General features: G+C 41.8%; 1 protein-coding gene across 1 annotated transcript in view; it reads left to right on the forward strand.

Moving 5' to 3' along the window:
* The window catches only part of LOC140477318 (angiopoietin-1-like), a 199281-nt gene that overhangs the window by 126969 nt on the left and 56417 nt on the right, over positions 1–15895 (forward strand). The window contains exons 3-4 of the mRNA XM_072570986.1: positions 1491–1612; positions 7060–7295. Of these exons, the coding sequence (XP_072427087.1) occupies positions 1491–1612; positions 7060–7295 (358 nt within the window). The remainder of the gene's footprint in view (positions 1–1490; positions 1613–7059; positions 7296–15895) is intronic.

The following is a 15895-nucleotide window of genomic DNA, read 5'->3' on the forward strand; positions in this document are numbered from 1 at the left end:
TAAAAGCTCCCACTTTAAGATGATGCCAAAGTGCCAGCAGGAACCGGGGTGGAAGGACTGTTGTTCTGAACTTTTTATTTCCTTATTTTTAAATTCTTTTTTTCCCTAAAAACTTATATTGAAGAACCTGTATCGAGGTACCGTGTACCTAAAATGGTGCTGTTAGTGTGACTTGTAAACTTTTCACTGTACTCATTTGAGTACATGTGACAATAAATCTAATTCAATTTAATGTAACATCAATCATTCTAACAAATAGCATTATATTTTCCATCTGAGGAACTCTCTGGGGTTGGTTGGTGACTAGAGGACAAACATTGAGGATGATTGACGAAAGAACTAGGGATTGAGATGAGGGGAAATAAAATGATCTAGGAGAGAAAGTGAGGACTGCAGATGCTGGAGATAAGAGCTTAAAAATGTGTTGCTGGAAAGGCGCAGAAAGTCAGGCAGCATTAAAGGAACAGGAGAATCGACGTTTCGGGCATAAGCATTCTTCAGGAAATAAAATGATGCAATGATTTGGAATGGGCTCTCTGGAGGGACTGAGCTAACTGGCTCCCAGTTTCTCTTCCCTACACCCCTCACTGTTTTGGACTCCACCATCATGCCCTCCCACCATCATGCCACAACCCAGCAGCCTTAATCCCTGGGCAGCAGACACACACACTCTCACAGTTGCATGTAGATGTACACACATGCACATATGCAGACAGATAGACACACACACAACCCAATCGCACTCAATCATTCACTGTTTCAGAGTGTCACTCGTACAGAGTGTCACTCACACCTTAAACATTCTTTCAGCCCGTGGATCAGTGTAGAGTTCCAGGTTTTTGCTGGATTTATGGTTTGAACTTTTCTGATGCAGCATTACCATTTCCAAATGACTTCCCAATCACCCATTAGAAATTCAATCTGGTGAGTATCCTTTACGAGCTTATGATGTGAACACAGACCATTCACGGGAATAAATTAGCTGAATGCAGCCTGGGTTTGTCCATACCCACTGAACACGTTTTCCTTTGTGTGCTGGGGTGGGGGGAGGTGGGGTTCGCTGGGGAGTTGGGAATATGATCCCTAACCAAGAGACACTGAGGTTAACACTCACAATGTCACATTTGGCTGAGTGATGGCAATGTTATGATGGAAATACATATCCAGGATTGTAGAGTCTAAGTGTGTCTATTGAATAAAGCCATCATGATCTAATTGAATGCCAGAACAGATTTGATGGGCTGAGCAGCCTCCTCTTATTCCAGTATTCCTTGATCAGCTGTCACAATGCAAAAAATGTATAAAAGCTGTACATTCCTTGTCCAAATGGTAGCATAAGGAACAACAATACAGGGATTTTGCCATGTTCTTTTCACCGCTGTTTATTATGAAGTACTTTAAAAAGTTTGTGAATAACTGTTTCATTCTGACATACTATTAAGAGAAAATAAGTAATTCACAGGAATAATGATTTATGAACTTACATTTAGGTCTTGAACCAAACCTCAAGACTCGAAATTCAGCTTTTGGAAAATTCCTTGTTTACATACAAGCTGGAGAAACAACTGATTCTTCAAACCAATGAGATCTACAAGCTGCACGATAAGAACAGGTAGGTTCCGTCGATCTGTGAGATTGAGTCATTGACATTGCTTGATGATAAGAGGCAGCTTACAAAGTTCCCATTTCTGAAAGAAAAGTGGGGAGAATCTCCTACTAGGTTATAGCTCAAGAAGACTGATGGCAAATGAGCAATCCTCAGTAATTGAGCAGGTTTCTGATTTGCCAACATAAGTTTTGCACTGAAAGGTTTCACCCTTCTTGGGTTGACGACGGAAATCCTAATTTCTTCAGCAGAAAATGCTCATTTGTCATTGTACAGATCAGGCAATAATTGTTGCAAGTGGTGTGGATAGTTTGACCATTGTCAGCCTTCCCTGAACTAAAATATATCTAGTTACATTATTACAGACTCAATCTGCGGTTGTCACAACATCATTAGGACCAATGTTCTCCCAATTGCTTCTTGGAGTGCATGGGAGATTTATTTAGGTGTATGGTCTTTTAAAATATTTTTGCACATCCATGCATATATCTTACAAAGGATTGAGCTGTGCATGAACTATACGGGCTTTTAGATTCCTGTGTAATGCATTAGTTGGAACTGGAGTGGAGCAAATCTAAGCCTAACAACCATTCAGCAAGCAGAAAGAAAAGCAAAAGTTTCCATTTCTGTATCATTTTTCATGAATTTTGGATAGCTCAAAGAATTTGACAGCCAATGATATACTTCTGAACTGTTGGCACTGTTACAATGTAGAAAACACAGCAGCTAATTTTCACCCAACGAGGTTCCACAAACAGCCATGTGTTCTGTCCAGATAATTTCTTTAAAGATATAGATTTAAACAGTACATGTTGACCCAGGGAGAACTCCGCAGCCCTTCTTTCATTAGTGCCATTGAATCTTTTACTACCTCAGAAGGCAGGTAGGATCTTATTTTAATAAATCATCAGAAAGACAGCACCTCCTCTGACTGTGCAGCAGCCCTTCTGTCTTGCCATGCGAGTGTTAGCCTGGATTTTGAGGTTGGATATGAACCCACAACTCTCTGACTCACAGGAGAAGGTGGCACCAGTGACCCAGCAAAGGGAATACAGTCAGTGGATAATAAGTCAATCAAGAAAATGCACGTTATGAGGAGAGTGCAAGTTCTTTTTGTGCAAGAATAGGATGGCTGATATGGAGAATAACCCTCATGTTTGAGAATGTCCAGAGAGTTAAATGCAACTTGCAATGCTATTGGGTATGAACCAGCTATGACATAATTCCCTCCAGCAGTAAGTAAAAGGGGTGTATTTCAGTCAATACACCCCACATGCACTGACACCATCCTCAGTTAAACTCAACCAGATGTTTAGCTCCATCATTGAATCACAGCACTGTATTAGGGAGAAGGAGGACATTCAGCTGTCTGTGTCTGTGTCAGCTTTGCGAGAGTGCTATCCAATCAGTACCAGTTTCCAGCTCTTTTCCCAAAGGCTTGTACATTTTCCCTTTGAAATATTTATTCAGTTACCTGTTGAAAGTTATTATTGTATCTAAGTCCCTCCAGGGAGCCCATTCCAGATCATTGCATCATTTTATTTCCCCTCATTTCAATCCCTAGTTTTTTTGGCGATCATCCTCACTAATTGTCCTCCAACCAAACAACCCCAGAGAGTTCTTCAGATGGAAAGTATAATGCTATTCATTAGAATAAAGAACGTTGCATTAAATTGGATTAGCTTTATTGTCACATGCATTCAAATGAGTACAGTGAAAATTTACAAGTCACACTTAAAGGCATCATCTTAGTTACATAGTACCAAGGTACAGATTCTTCAATGCAAGTTTTTGGGAAAAAAGAATTAACAGTTAAAGAGATAAAAAGTTCAGAACAACAGTCCTTCCACCCCAGTTCCTGCTGGCACCTAGCCTCCAGTCTGCACTGAACCTTGACTCCAGACTGCCATGTTATTGACTAATTCCATAAGGGAAGCTAAGAGGATTTTCAACCAGTCATTTGGGAGAAAATGGGATGAGTGAAGTAACTTTGGACTGAAAGATCACAATGGTTCACTCTGAATCCATCCACACTAAATATTAAACAGATAGTGAAGTTCTTTTATCCTGTACAGATTCACCTCAAAATTACATGTCTGTCACATGCAGAATATCCCTAATGAACAGCCCTGACTTGTTCCACAACTTTGTTAGTAACTGTAAGGAGAAAGGTACAGGTGAAGGGAAAAAGGAACATATATCTTATGAAGGATTGAGTTGTGCATGAGCTACGTGGGGCTTTTAGGTTCCTGTGTAATGCATCCTGTACAGGTGAAGGGGGAAAGGAACATTCTAATTGAGTAAGCGAGGGAGGAGGAACATAAACACCAATGTGAACCAGTTGGGCCACGTGGCCTGTTTCTGTGCTGGGCAACAAATTTTCTTCCAATGAAGCACCAATTCTACCATTTGGAAGCAACAAAAAAAAATTGAACAGTTTGAAGAGAAAACTTTAATTAGAACCTGAGACAGTTTTTATTTCTAGAACCCATTTGCGCAACCCGCACAGCACTTGATGCCATTAATCAATCTGTGCTTTGAGTTAATGAGCACTTCACAAGGGTAACAATACAGGAATGTTTGGCAGCCGTGCTGAAATATTTCTGCTCACTTTGTCAGCATCCTCTGGTTACTTCTGTTTTAAATACCCTGGATGGAACATTATTAACTCACTCTAATCGTAAAGAAACTGCACTTTGAGATTTCAGTGCAGTGGGGGGAAAAGCAGAGAAGGAGGTGGTCAGAATTCTAGTCTGAGGTTTCCTCGTCTGAGGTGTGTGAAGCTGACCACTTCATTGTTCCTGAATTGGTGACTGGGTGGAGGGAGCAGAGCAGAGTTAATTGAATTCTAGAGCTCAATGATGAAGAAATATTTAATGAAAAATTGCCTTTGAAAATCCCCAGGTTTTGAAAAATTACTTAGTTTTCTCAAAGAGGGAAATATGATACTCCTTCATTAAAGTTGGTTTGTTTCCAAGATCACTTAAGCAAGTTTGGGCATTATTTTGACAGATGAGAACTTTACTTACCCATGTCATTTCTAAATTCTGGATTGATATCAACTTTAAGATTCGTTGTTACTGTGGTATTCGATGTAGCTCTGGAACTTTCCTTTCTCAGCCCTAGTTTTCGTTATTCCCAATGATACATGACTAAAGCAAAAAGAATGCGGTGACTGAGCATTTAATATATTGCCTTGCATTTGAAGAAAGACTTCTATTTTTCAACCACATTTGCCACCTCATGACATCCCAACGTTCCATATCACCAATGAAATACCTTTTTGAGGCATGTTACTATTGCAGTGTGGGAAATGCAGCAGCAAATGTGTTCACCATAAGTGCCCACAAACTGCAATATTAATAAACAGACAATCTGTTTTAATGATGATGGTTGGAATCAAGGTAAATTGGACAAAAAGCATCTGATGATTTTTTTTTATTTGTTTGGAGAGATGTCTGAACCTGGGAAATTGATTGCCAACAATTTTGTGCTGATATAACATATAAAAAATGCAGTATTTTATTATGTTGCATGTTTCCATGTTAAGCACATATTTGTTTACATAGAAAGTAAACACATTGCTTTTTGGATGTTTACATATCTGAAAATTATAGGCCTTTAATAAAATTCCTTCTCTGTCAAGAGCTGACCATTGTAGTGTTCCCTAAAGCTGTTTACCAGCACAGCATAGAACAGATTAAAGAAATATGCTTTGAAATATGGCAATGTTATCTTCATTTAGGTTTCTTTTAAACTGTTCAGTTTCTTCAAGTTACGATGGAATTCCTGCCCCTCAGGTTTCATTGCAGATTATCTAACAACTATCAGTACAGATCCCACAAAACAGGATATCAGTGCAGATCCCTTGTTATGGGCTCTGTATCACATATCCATGCTGATCCCCTATTACAATCAACTATCAATATAGGTCCCTCAGTACAGACTCCCTGCTCCAATCCCTCAGTATAGATCCCTAGTCTGGTCCCTCAGTACGACCCTGGAAAAGCGCAGCAGGTCAGGCAGCATCCAAGGAGCAGGAGAATCGATGTTTCGGGCATGAGCCCTTCTTCAGGAATCAGGATTCCTGAAGAAGGGCTCATGCCCGAAACGTCGATTCTCCTGCTCCTTGGATGCTGCCTGACCTGCTGCGCTTTTCCAGCAACACATTTTCAGCTCTGATCTTCAGCATCTGCAGTCCTCACTTTCTCCTCAGTACGATCCCTCAATACAGACTCCCTAGTACGATCCGTCAGTATAGACTCCCATTTTAACTACAGCATGGATATGTGATACGGTGCCTCAGTACAAACTCCTTATCAACTATCAGTACAGGTACACGTTACAGGTTCTTGATATTACAGACTCCCTATCAAACATCAGAGTTGATCCCTCATTTCTAGCTCTTTTATTTTCATTTGCCATTGTTCAGGCTAGGAATCCAGCCAGCTGAAAAATAATCAGCATTTTTCCTTCTCTTTGTAATTGTCCTGCACCAATTCTAAACTCCGATAAAGCTGATTTGATCTGTTGCCTGTCTCCACATCTGTTGTGCAATGAAAGTGCTAATTTAAACCTTGAGGTGGTGAGACAATGTGATTTGTTATTCATCCAGGGTCGTATTACATACTCTCAGGACTCCTCTGTAGACCCCAGTCTAGTAAAATCCAAATGTGTATTGAAATTTATAAAGAGCCATGTCTGCAGAATATTTGCACGCTGAATTAATAATGTAAATTACGCCACAATATATACACACAAAGACAGTGTATTTGCACTGGACAGAGAGTTAACTCATCCTTGTTATATTGCAGTAAACAGCGGACTTAAAATTGTATAAATTACTAATGTTTTGTGTTCAATAAATTTGTCAAAACTTGCCTGTCACCTGTACCTTGTTGTGAATTGAATTGAATTGAATTTATTGTCACATGCACCGAGGCACAGTGAAAAGCTTTGTCTTGCGAGCAACACAGGCAGAGCACAGAGTTAAATAGCGTAAATAGGTAAACAGCAGCAAAAACAAAAACACAGATACAGACGAATGTTAAGAGTTTGTGAAGTCAAATGTCTCAAGTCTATCCCATACTAAATTGCACATTAGCTCCATATTAAGTGAGGGGTTAAAGTGAGGCTCCATGCCCTTTCTCAGGTAAATGATCTCATGGCATATATCTTGAGGAAGAACAGAGAGTTCTCCCTGGTGTCCCAGCCAATATTTATCCCTCAACCAACATCACTAAAACAAAATTAGCTGGTTATGAATTACATTGCTGTTTATGGGATCTTGCAGTGTTCACTGCTGTGTTTCCTACATTGCAACAGTAACAACATTTGAAAAAGTATTTAATTGGCTCTAAAGGATTTGGGAACTCCAGTGGAGGTGATGAAAGGTGCTATACAAATGCAAAATCTTGCTTTTTTTTCAATCCTTCTAATCTCCACTTCCTCAGCTTTCTGGAACAGAAACTTCTAGAAATGGAAGGCCGACATAAAGAGGAGGTCGAGACACTGAGGCAGGAGAGGAGCAGCCTCCAAGACCTGGTCCTCCGTCAGAGCCGGGTCATCGATGAGCTAGAGGCAAGATTGAACCGAGCTACTGTCAACAACACCAGCTTGCAGAGACAACAGCGAGAGCTGGCAGACACGGTGCAGAATCTTCTGAAACTGGTGTCACAAGGAGGAGGAGGTGAGCGAATGCTCTAAGTAGTCACTCAGGAAGCACGTGGTTCCTCAAAAGAAAGAGTCAGACTGAGAGCCGAGGCCTCAGGGATGGTTGGAGAGAGACATCCAGCCAATGTGTCTGAGTGCAACATCCCTTGTTGTATGTCTATGGTAGGACTTGTCCTGTTTTCAACATGGGAATCAGATAAAAACAAGGCTGATCCAAGAACTGTAAGGATCATACCTGGCAGAGGGTATGGACAGGATGGGGCTTTGTTCTTTTGAAAGGACGAGGCAGAGGGCTGACCTAAAATATATAATATTATTAATGGCTTTGATGGATCAGATACAGAGTGCGGATCAACTTGGGTAAAGATTTAAACTTGGGGCTCTCAGCTTAAGATAGTCACTAAGTAATTGAAATCAGGAATAAAAACATATTTTCCAAAAGATTCATAAGAAAGTCGATCTCACTACCGTGAGTGGTTGAAGTAAACAGTGCATGGAAAAGGAGGCTAGATAAGCATAGGAGGGAGAGGGGAATAGAGGACGAGAAAGTTATATTTTGGATGAGGACGTTTCACAGGAGGCTCGAATGGAACATAAACAGTATCATGGACCTGTGTAATGCTAAATTGATGCTCGTCTTTATATTTTTCTTTTCACTTCTTCCCCCATTATCCTGCACAGCTCACAACAATTCCATCTGGGAGACCAAGGCAGTCAGCTCCACTTTGTGAGCTCTGTTTAATTAATCTCCAACGCCAGTTTCTACAGGGAATAAGCAAATGCTGTCTTGTTTGCTATCTTCCTGGAGAACACCTTGGCTTCCTCTTTGCAGTCGTGCCTGGAGGTGGAGAATTGTGATGTTGTCAATTCCATTCTGAATATTAAACATATAAGGAATAAACCTTTCTTTGGGAAGTTTTGCAGTATTACTCTATTAATGTTCATCAAATGTACACTTCTATAGTGACCATCACTGCCAAAGAAATACTCCTTGAAGCATAATCAGTGTTGTAATGTAGGAAACGTGACAATTAGTTTGTGCACAGCAAGATCCCACAGATAGCAATGTTATAAATGTCAGTCTACCTGTTTTTGTTCAGTGATGTTGATTTAAGAGATAAATATTGATAGAGTGCGGAGGCTAATTCTGCTGTCCTTTTTCAAATTATTAACTGTGGGATCTTTTACACCCAGCTGAGAAGGCAGCTGAGTGGCTCGAATTAATGTCCCATCTGAAAGTCAACAACTCTAATGATGTGACACTTCCTCAGCACAGACCCTCTGAAAGTGTAGAGCTCCCTCAGTGCTGTACTGACCCTCTGAAAATGTAACACTCCCTCAGTACTGACCCTCTAACAGTGTAGCACTTCTTCACAACTGACCCTCTGACAGTGCAGCACTCCCTCAGTACTGACTCTCTGAAAATGTAATAATCCCTCAGTACTGACCTTTGGACAGTACAATGATTCCTCAATACTGACCCTCTGACAATGTAACACTCCCTCAGCACTGACTGCCTGACAGTGCACCACTCCTCAGTACTAACCCTCTGTCAGTGTAGCACTCCCTCAGTACTGATTCTGATGCAACAGTATCCCCTGAGTACTGACCATCTGAGAGTACAGCGCTCCCTCAGCACTGACCAGTGAAGCAATGCAGTTGACTCAGCGTCCAACCCAGACCCCCACAATCAGTGCCATAGCAACATTATTCTTGTTTGCCAGTAAGAGAATTCTGCTGTAAAACCAATGTGCTGTTCTCCCTGTCACACAATTGAGTCATGGTATATGAATTTCAGTGCTGGTGTGATGTCAGTTATGTAAGTCATACACCCCAAAGTCTGGAGGATTACATCAAACAGCATATCCCTTCAAATGTTCACAACAAATACAATATTGACTGTACACAGTCAGCCTATGTAAAGCATACAACATAGTGTCAGTCATTAGGTGTGATTCGGCAATTGAATAATATATCTACTACAGAATCTTGAATGTTTGAAGAATTATTCTGTCAACCAATTTAAGATTGTTAGTTGGGATTTCAGCACTTGGAAAGTGCGCTCTGGAAGTTACATATCTTAATACACAGTGCCCTGTTCTTTGAAGATAGGAAGAACATACACACTGCACCCATTTCAACGCAACAAAATAGTTGAAAGCCATTTTCTGGCTCATCTCTCAGAGTAATGCCTTGACCAGTCCGAGCCAACCTGCCTTGTTTAAAATTTAACCAAGTCTTTGCTGTTAACTGTCAATTAACATTAACTGGTTCATCTCCAATAAACAGACAACACTTGCAAACCATTCATCTCCTTTCCTAGAGCATAAATATTGTTTTCCTTTTGGTATTTCCTTCAACTATCCTGTTATCCAGAAATATATTGGTCTCTAGTTTCATGCTTTAACTCGCCAGAGTTCAATTTAATATTTACAGCGAATAAACAGAAGTATCCAAGGAAAATTGAAAATAAACATTAACTTTTTGAACAACATGTGACTGTCCTCCCATGTTTGTACATTGCAGTGGCCTGAAGCTTATGTTTTAGTTCCTAGAGACTCTGCTGTAGCAAGCCCTAGTTCAATGTTTGGTTTCCAATTACAAACCTTTAAACTTTATGTTTGGTCCCAATCGGAAAATCTTCTCTCGCATCTTTCAGTTTTCGGTTCTTCTAGTGAATAGTTTGTAACCTGCAGTCAGACAATCTCAAGTGTAACTTCACTGATGTCAGTGTTTGATCTTGGTTAAACATTTTCTGTGGTAACTTGAGTCTTTTTATTTTCTGTTGGGTTTCAGTCCTGATTAAGCATTTGCATCAGGAACCTTGTTTCCTGAATTTCCTGTTTTCTTTTGTGTTTTCACTCATTGTTTATTTGCCCAGTATGAGGTAACTTGAAAGGTGACTGAACATTTCAATCCAGGATGAGTACCCAGTGAGTGACATATACCTGTTCTCCATATTGCTCTTATTGCCTCCATTGAATTGCTTGAAGAACAGAGTGTCTTCTACACATTCCAAGTAGCCTAAGTATGGAGTCAGTGCAGCTGACACGATTCAATGATCAAAGTGACAACTATAACATTCAGTTTCCATTGTAGCCTGTGTGGCAGGCTTAGAACACATGAGCTGGGAGGGTAACATGAGCCGCCCCTGATCTCTGACTATCCCATTGCAGATTTTTGATGGGCAGAGCAGTGATGACAGATGAAACTCAATGTTCTCCTGCTTGTCACCTTGCACCTGCTCTGGTTCCACTTAAAGGTCATCGGGTGATGCGTTGATCCCAAGCAATACACCTGGAGTTTCTCAGGAGTGCTTTCAAACATCTTGTCTTTGCCACTGTGCAATTGCAGCAGCCAATCCTAGACCAGGGGGAGAGTTTACCTGTAAGCTTTGCCAGCTTTCCCATACTTGGAAGGACATTTGAAGGGAATTGCAGCAGTCTGTCAGTGCAACTGTGTTTGCCTTCTTAATTAAATCCAATTTCAGGGCTCAGCCCACAGCCTATGCCATTTTAAGTAATGAGGAGGCACAGTGGCACAGTGGTTAGCACTGCTGCCTCACAGCGCCAGAGACCTGGGTTCAATTCCCGCCTCAGGCAACTCTGTGTGGAGTTTGCACATTCTCCCTGTGTCTGTGTGGGTTTCCACTGGGTGCTCCGGTTTCCTCCCACAATCCAAAGATGTGCAGGTCAGGTGAATTGGCCGTGCTAAATTGCCCGCAGTGTTAGGTGAAGGGGTAAATGTATGGGAATGGGTCTGGGTGGGTTGCTCTTTGGAGGGTCGGTGTGGACTTGAAGGACCTGTTTCCACTCTGTAAGTAATCTAATCTCAAAAAAAGATACAAATTGTGGCAAATATTGTTAAAAGCTTCATTATTTCCTAAGGTAATCAATTTAATTAAAAAGGCTCTGATTATCCATGATAGCTTATGATGAGTGCACAGGAAATGGTACCATAGTCATAATGTCACTGGTCAAGTAATAGTGAACTCCAGTCATGTGCTCTGAGGCTTTGGGCTCAAATTCCACCATGAACCCTAGTGATAGTGACTATGAATCTATCGTTGATAGTCGTAGAAACCCATTCAGTTCACTAATGTCTTTTCAGGGAAGGAAATCTACTATCCTTACCCAATCCAGTCTACGTATGCCTCCAGATCCACAATTATTTGGTTGACTCTTAACTGCTGTCTGAAATGGCCCAACAGACTACTCAGTTTGAGACAATTAGGCCAATAAATGTTGACTTTGTTTGTGGTGTCTACATCCAATGAAAGAATAAAAAAAACCTCTCTGGTTTGTCTGGTTGAAAGTTAGCACCTCTGATCGTGCAGCTGTCCCCCATTACCCCACTAGGAGTGTCGCCCTGAAATACGTGCTTGCGTCTCCAACTTGGGACTTGAATCAGCAACCTCCTGACTTAAAGATGTGCGTGTTACCCCCGAACTTAATATCGTAAGAAGGACTCCAGTTTGTGTTTCTTTTTCGATACTCATCCCTCTTCCTAAATCACGGGTGCTAGAGACAATCCCGTGGCATCTATTTGCAATTCTGAGAGCAGCTAATGCCACTCAATTGTCTGAGTTATTCCTGTGACACAACGACCCAAAGTCCCTAGTGCTTTTAGGTCAAGGGAGGCCAGTAGTGAAACACAGAAAATCATTGTCTATGAGCCCATTTAAAGAAATCATCCCATAGCTGAGATTCAATAACATACTTGTCAGGTCCGTGGCAGTAGGCCTTTCCCTATTATCACACTGGCAGGTATAATGGGGCCAAGTCTGACAGAGATGTGGCTGCAGCAAATGCAAATTATAATTTGATGGATTTATTCCAAGTTCTTCAAGTCATTTTGCTTTAGAATCAGAGGTGGGGTGGTGAGTTGGCATGGAGATGGTGGCATAGTGGCAATATCATGAGGCTAGTAATTCAAAGGAAGTCCCAGAAGTTCAAATCCTGCTACAGCTGCTGGAGGAAGTTAAATTAAATGAATTCACAAACCTGGAAATTAAAGCTGGGAATGGTGGCCATGATGACTATCATGAGTTGTCATTCATAACCTGTCCAGTTCTCATTTATGGGAAGGAAATCTGCCGACCTTACCTTGTGTTTCACCGGATGCCAATAACCCCTCAGCATTATGTTATAAGATTCATTGTAAGTTCAATCCTGTTGCCATAAAGCCGGATGGTTCATCAACAATGAGTCTGGGGCATTGGGATTCCACAAGACCTTGGAGTGCAGGTTCATAGTCCCTTGAAAGTGGAGTCACTGGTAGATAGGATAGTGAAGGCAGAGCTTGGTATGCTTTCCTTTATTGGTCAGAGCATTGAGAATAGGCGTTGGTAGGTCATGTCGTGGCTGTACTAGACATTGGTTAGGCCACTTTTGGAATATTGCATGCAACTCTGGTCTCCCTCTTGTAGGAAGGATGTTGTGAAACTTGAAAGGGTTCAGAAATGATTTACAAGGATGTTGCCAAGGTTGGAGGATTTGAGATAAAGGGAGAGGCTGAATAGGCTGGGACTGTTTTCCCTGGAGCATTGGAGGCTGAGGTGTGACCTTAGAGAGGTTTATAAAATTATGAGGTGCATGGATATGGCAAATAGACAAAGTTTTATCCCTGGTTCGGGGAGCCCAGAACTGGAGGGCATAGGTTTAGGGTGAGAGGGGAAAAATATAAAAGAAACCTAAGGGGCAACTTTTTCACGCAGAGGGTGGTACGTGTATGGAATGAGCTGCCAACAGAAGTGGTGGAGGCTGGTACAATTACAACCTTTAAAAGGCATCTGGGTGGGTATATGAATAGGAAGGGTGAGAGGCATATGGGCCAAATGCCAGTGCGAATTCATGGAGGTGGAGGTGAGTTTGGGCCCAGTACTAGACTCAGCAGCAGCTGCATTGGCAAGGTGAGCCCATTGCGGACTCATAGTGGCGGCGGCAGAGTTGGGGTTTTGGCCGGTACTGTACCTGGCAGCATCGGTGATATCTGCATTGGCGAGGACTCAGAATGACGAGAGGATATTGGTGGAGACAAGATGGTGTTGAAGAGTGGTGACCTTCATTCCAGCGGCAGCAGCGCGGCAAGGGGGTCTCGTGCCTGGCCACTAGGCCCATGGCCCGTGATGGAGCATTTAACAAGAAGCACTGTAAGGTTTAACATTTCCTTTATTTCTTCATTTTCCCACCTCTGTATTTTATATTTTGGTTTATATTTCTGTGTTTTAGGATAGTGCCAGAGAGTGACGACACTATACTACACTTTTCTTTGCATTTTGTAACAAGAAACAAGTGACAATGAATAAATAAATAAATTAAATCAACACTTCAGAGTACAGTACATGGGCAGCAACTGCCTGCACCCTCAGTTACTGAGATTGGCATCAGTAAAGCACCAGCCTCACATCACCATGGCACATTTTGGACTCTTTTCTGATGTGCACAAAGTGCACAGGGACACATACTCATCTCGTGCATCAGAAAAGGAAGCATCTCAGGATCTTAGCTTGCCGTTAGTACTTACTCACTGTTTGCATGCTTGGATGCCCATAGTACCTATACCTTGCCTTGCTTTTTCTGCATTGCCATTTTATTCAGAACTCACAGGCTCACAGTAGTTATGTGTTGCCTGGTCTTTTAGCATAGAAACAAAGCTAGATATCTTGTAATATTTGTGAAATGATTGTCAAGGCAGCAGAAATGTTGCTGTACAGAACTGTGTTACGTCAGTCTCACACATACACCATATGCCAGCAGCTTACACAACAAGCATTCAGCATGTGCTTCAGCGAAAGGGCTATATCTCACAGGCTGAAGGGAATAGTCCTCCATCAAACCAAGTGATACTGCTGCAGTCAGTCAAGGACATCATCCTCATATCTGTCTGGTAGCTTGAACATGGCTACTTGGCTAATCAAAGCATTCAGGGTCAGGGATTCTGTTTCATTTCAATCTGGAGAGTGGGTCATGGTTAGTTCAGTGTAACCAGTCCGTGGTTTAGTGGTAAGCCATGTGCGGAACAGCACAGAGATCAGTTAGAGGCCTGGTTACTCATCAATCAGGCTGTCATTGTGTACAGCTCTAGGCCCCACACCATTAGAAGGATGTGAATGCTTTGGAGGGGTTACAGAAAAGGTTTACCAGGATGTTGCCTGGTATGGGGGATTTGGGCTATGAAAAAAGACCGGATAGAGAGGGTTTGTTTTCATTAGAATGCAAGAGGTTGAGGGGCAATCTGATAGAAGTTTACAAGGTTGTGAATGACATGGAAAGAGTGGAAAGTATGAGGCTTTTTCCCAGGATGAAGGGGTCAATTACTAGGGGACACAGGTTCAAGATGGGAAAGAGGTTTTTTAAAAGAGATGTGTGAGCCATGTTTTTCTCACACGGGGTGGTGAGTGCCTGAAAAACACTGCCAAAGCAGACACAATAGCAACATTCAAGAAGCACCTGGAGAAATATATGAATAGGAAGGGAATAGAGGGATATGGATTCTGTACGTGAAGACAGTTTTAGTATAGGAGGGCAAAATATGGTGGTGCAGGCTTGGAGGGCCAAAGGTCTGTTCCTGTGCTGCATTGTTCTTTGTTCTTGTTGTATTCCAAGTTGGTGAAGTGGTTGGCCCCTAACACTATGGTTAACAAAGTCAAAGGGGGTTTATTAAGGTTCAGTGCTGTGGTGGAGATGTTCGAGAAGTCAATTGCAGGGATTAGAAACAGCATGCAGGGACACAGAATACAATAATTGAAAAAGGGACAGCAACTCAACATTTAAGGGCAGGAAATGATAGAACATGGAAGAGTACTAGGCAGTGTTGAGGAGGGGTATGTCATCGAGGCTCACCGCCATCTGGCTTTAATGCAGGAGGACAGTGCATAATGATGTTTGACATAACTAAGCTGTTGGCCTGAGGCTTCAACGAGTTAAGTAGAAATAGTCGGTTAGATGGTGGGAAGGTTCAAACTTGATGGGATTGACAGGAAGTGCAAGACATAAAGGAACATGAAGGTTTGGGGGTTCACCTTGATTATCAAGCTGAGCTTGCCACTCACTCTGTGAAGCATTAATTGTGTTGCCTTCCATCCTCATCTGGATCACAAATGTTCAGCTGAAGAGAAAAATAGCTGCCAACACATCCAGAGTGGGCGGAGTAATTCTGACTTTTCTATCTGAGTTAGCACGCTCTATTTGTGAGCAATGGGAGAACCTTCAATAGAAAGTTACAATAATCAGACACTTACACAGTACAGGTTAAATACAGCTGAAATTCTACATTTGAACTGCATACAGTGACCAGCTAAAAGCTCTAGCCACAAACTGTTGTGACCACATCATTGATCATTACAAATGAATCCCAGTAATGACTATGAAGCAGAAGTAATGTCTGGCGAGTGGAAAGTTTCACTAGCATTCCACATGTTATGAACACATTTCCAAGCTGCACAAAGTCTTAGAGCTGCTTACCTCATACCTTGAACTATAAAATGTCCATACATTATCATATACAAAATGCCGCCTTTCTTGGGTGATGTGGGTGTAGCAATGAGGGGGAACAGTCTGTTACCCAACCCTACTGCATGTGAGCCACATGGCTGGTGAAGCACACATCTGAATC

This window comes from Chiloscyllium punctatum, chromosome 5 (assembly GCF_047496795.1).
Source record: "Chiloscyllium punctatum isolate Juve2018m chromosome 5, sChiPun1.3, whole genome shotgun sequence".
Taxonomy (NCBI): Eukaryota; Metazoa; Chordata; class Chondrichthyes; order Orectolobiformes; family Hemiscylliidae; genus Chiloscyllium; species Chiloscyllium punctatum.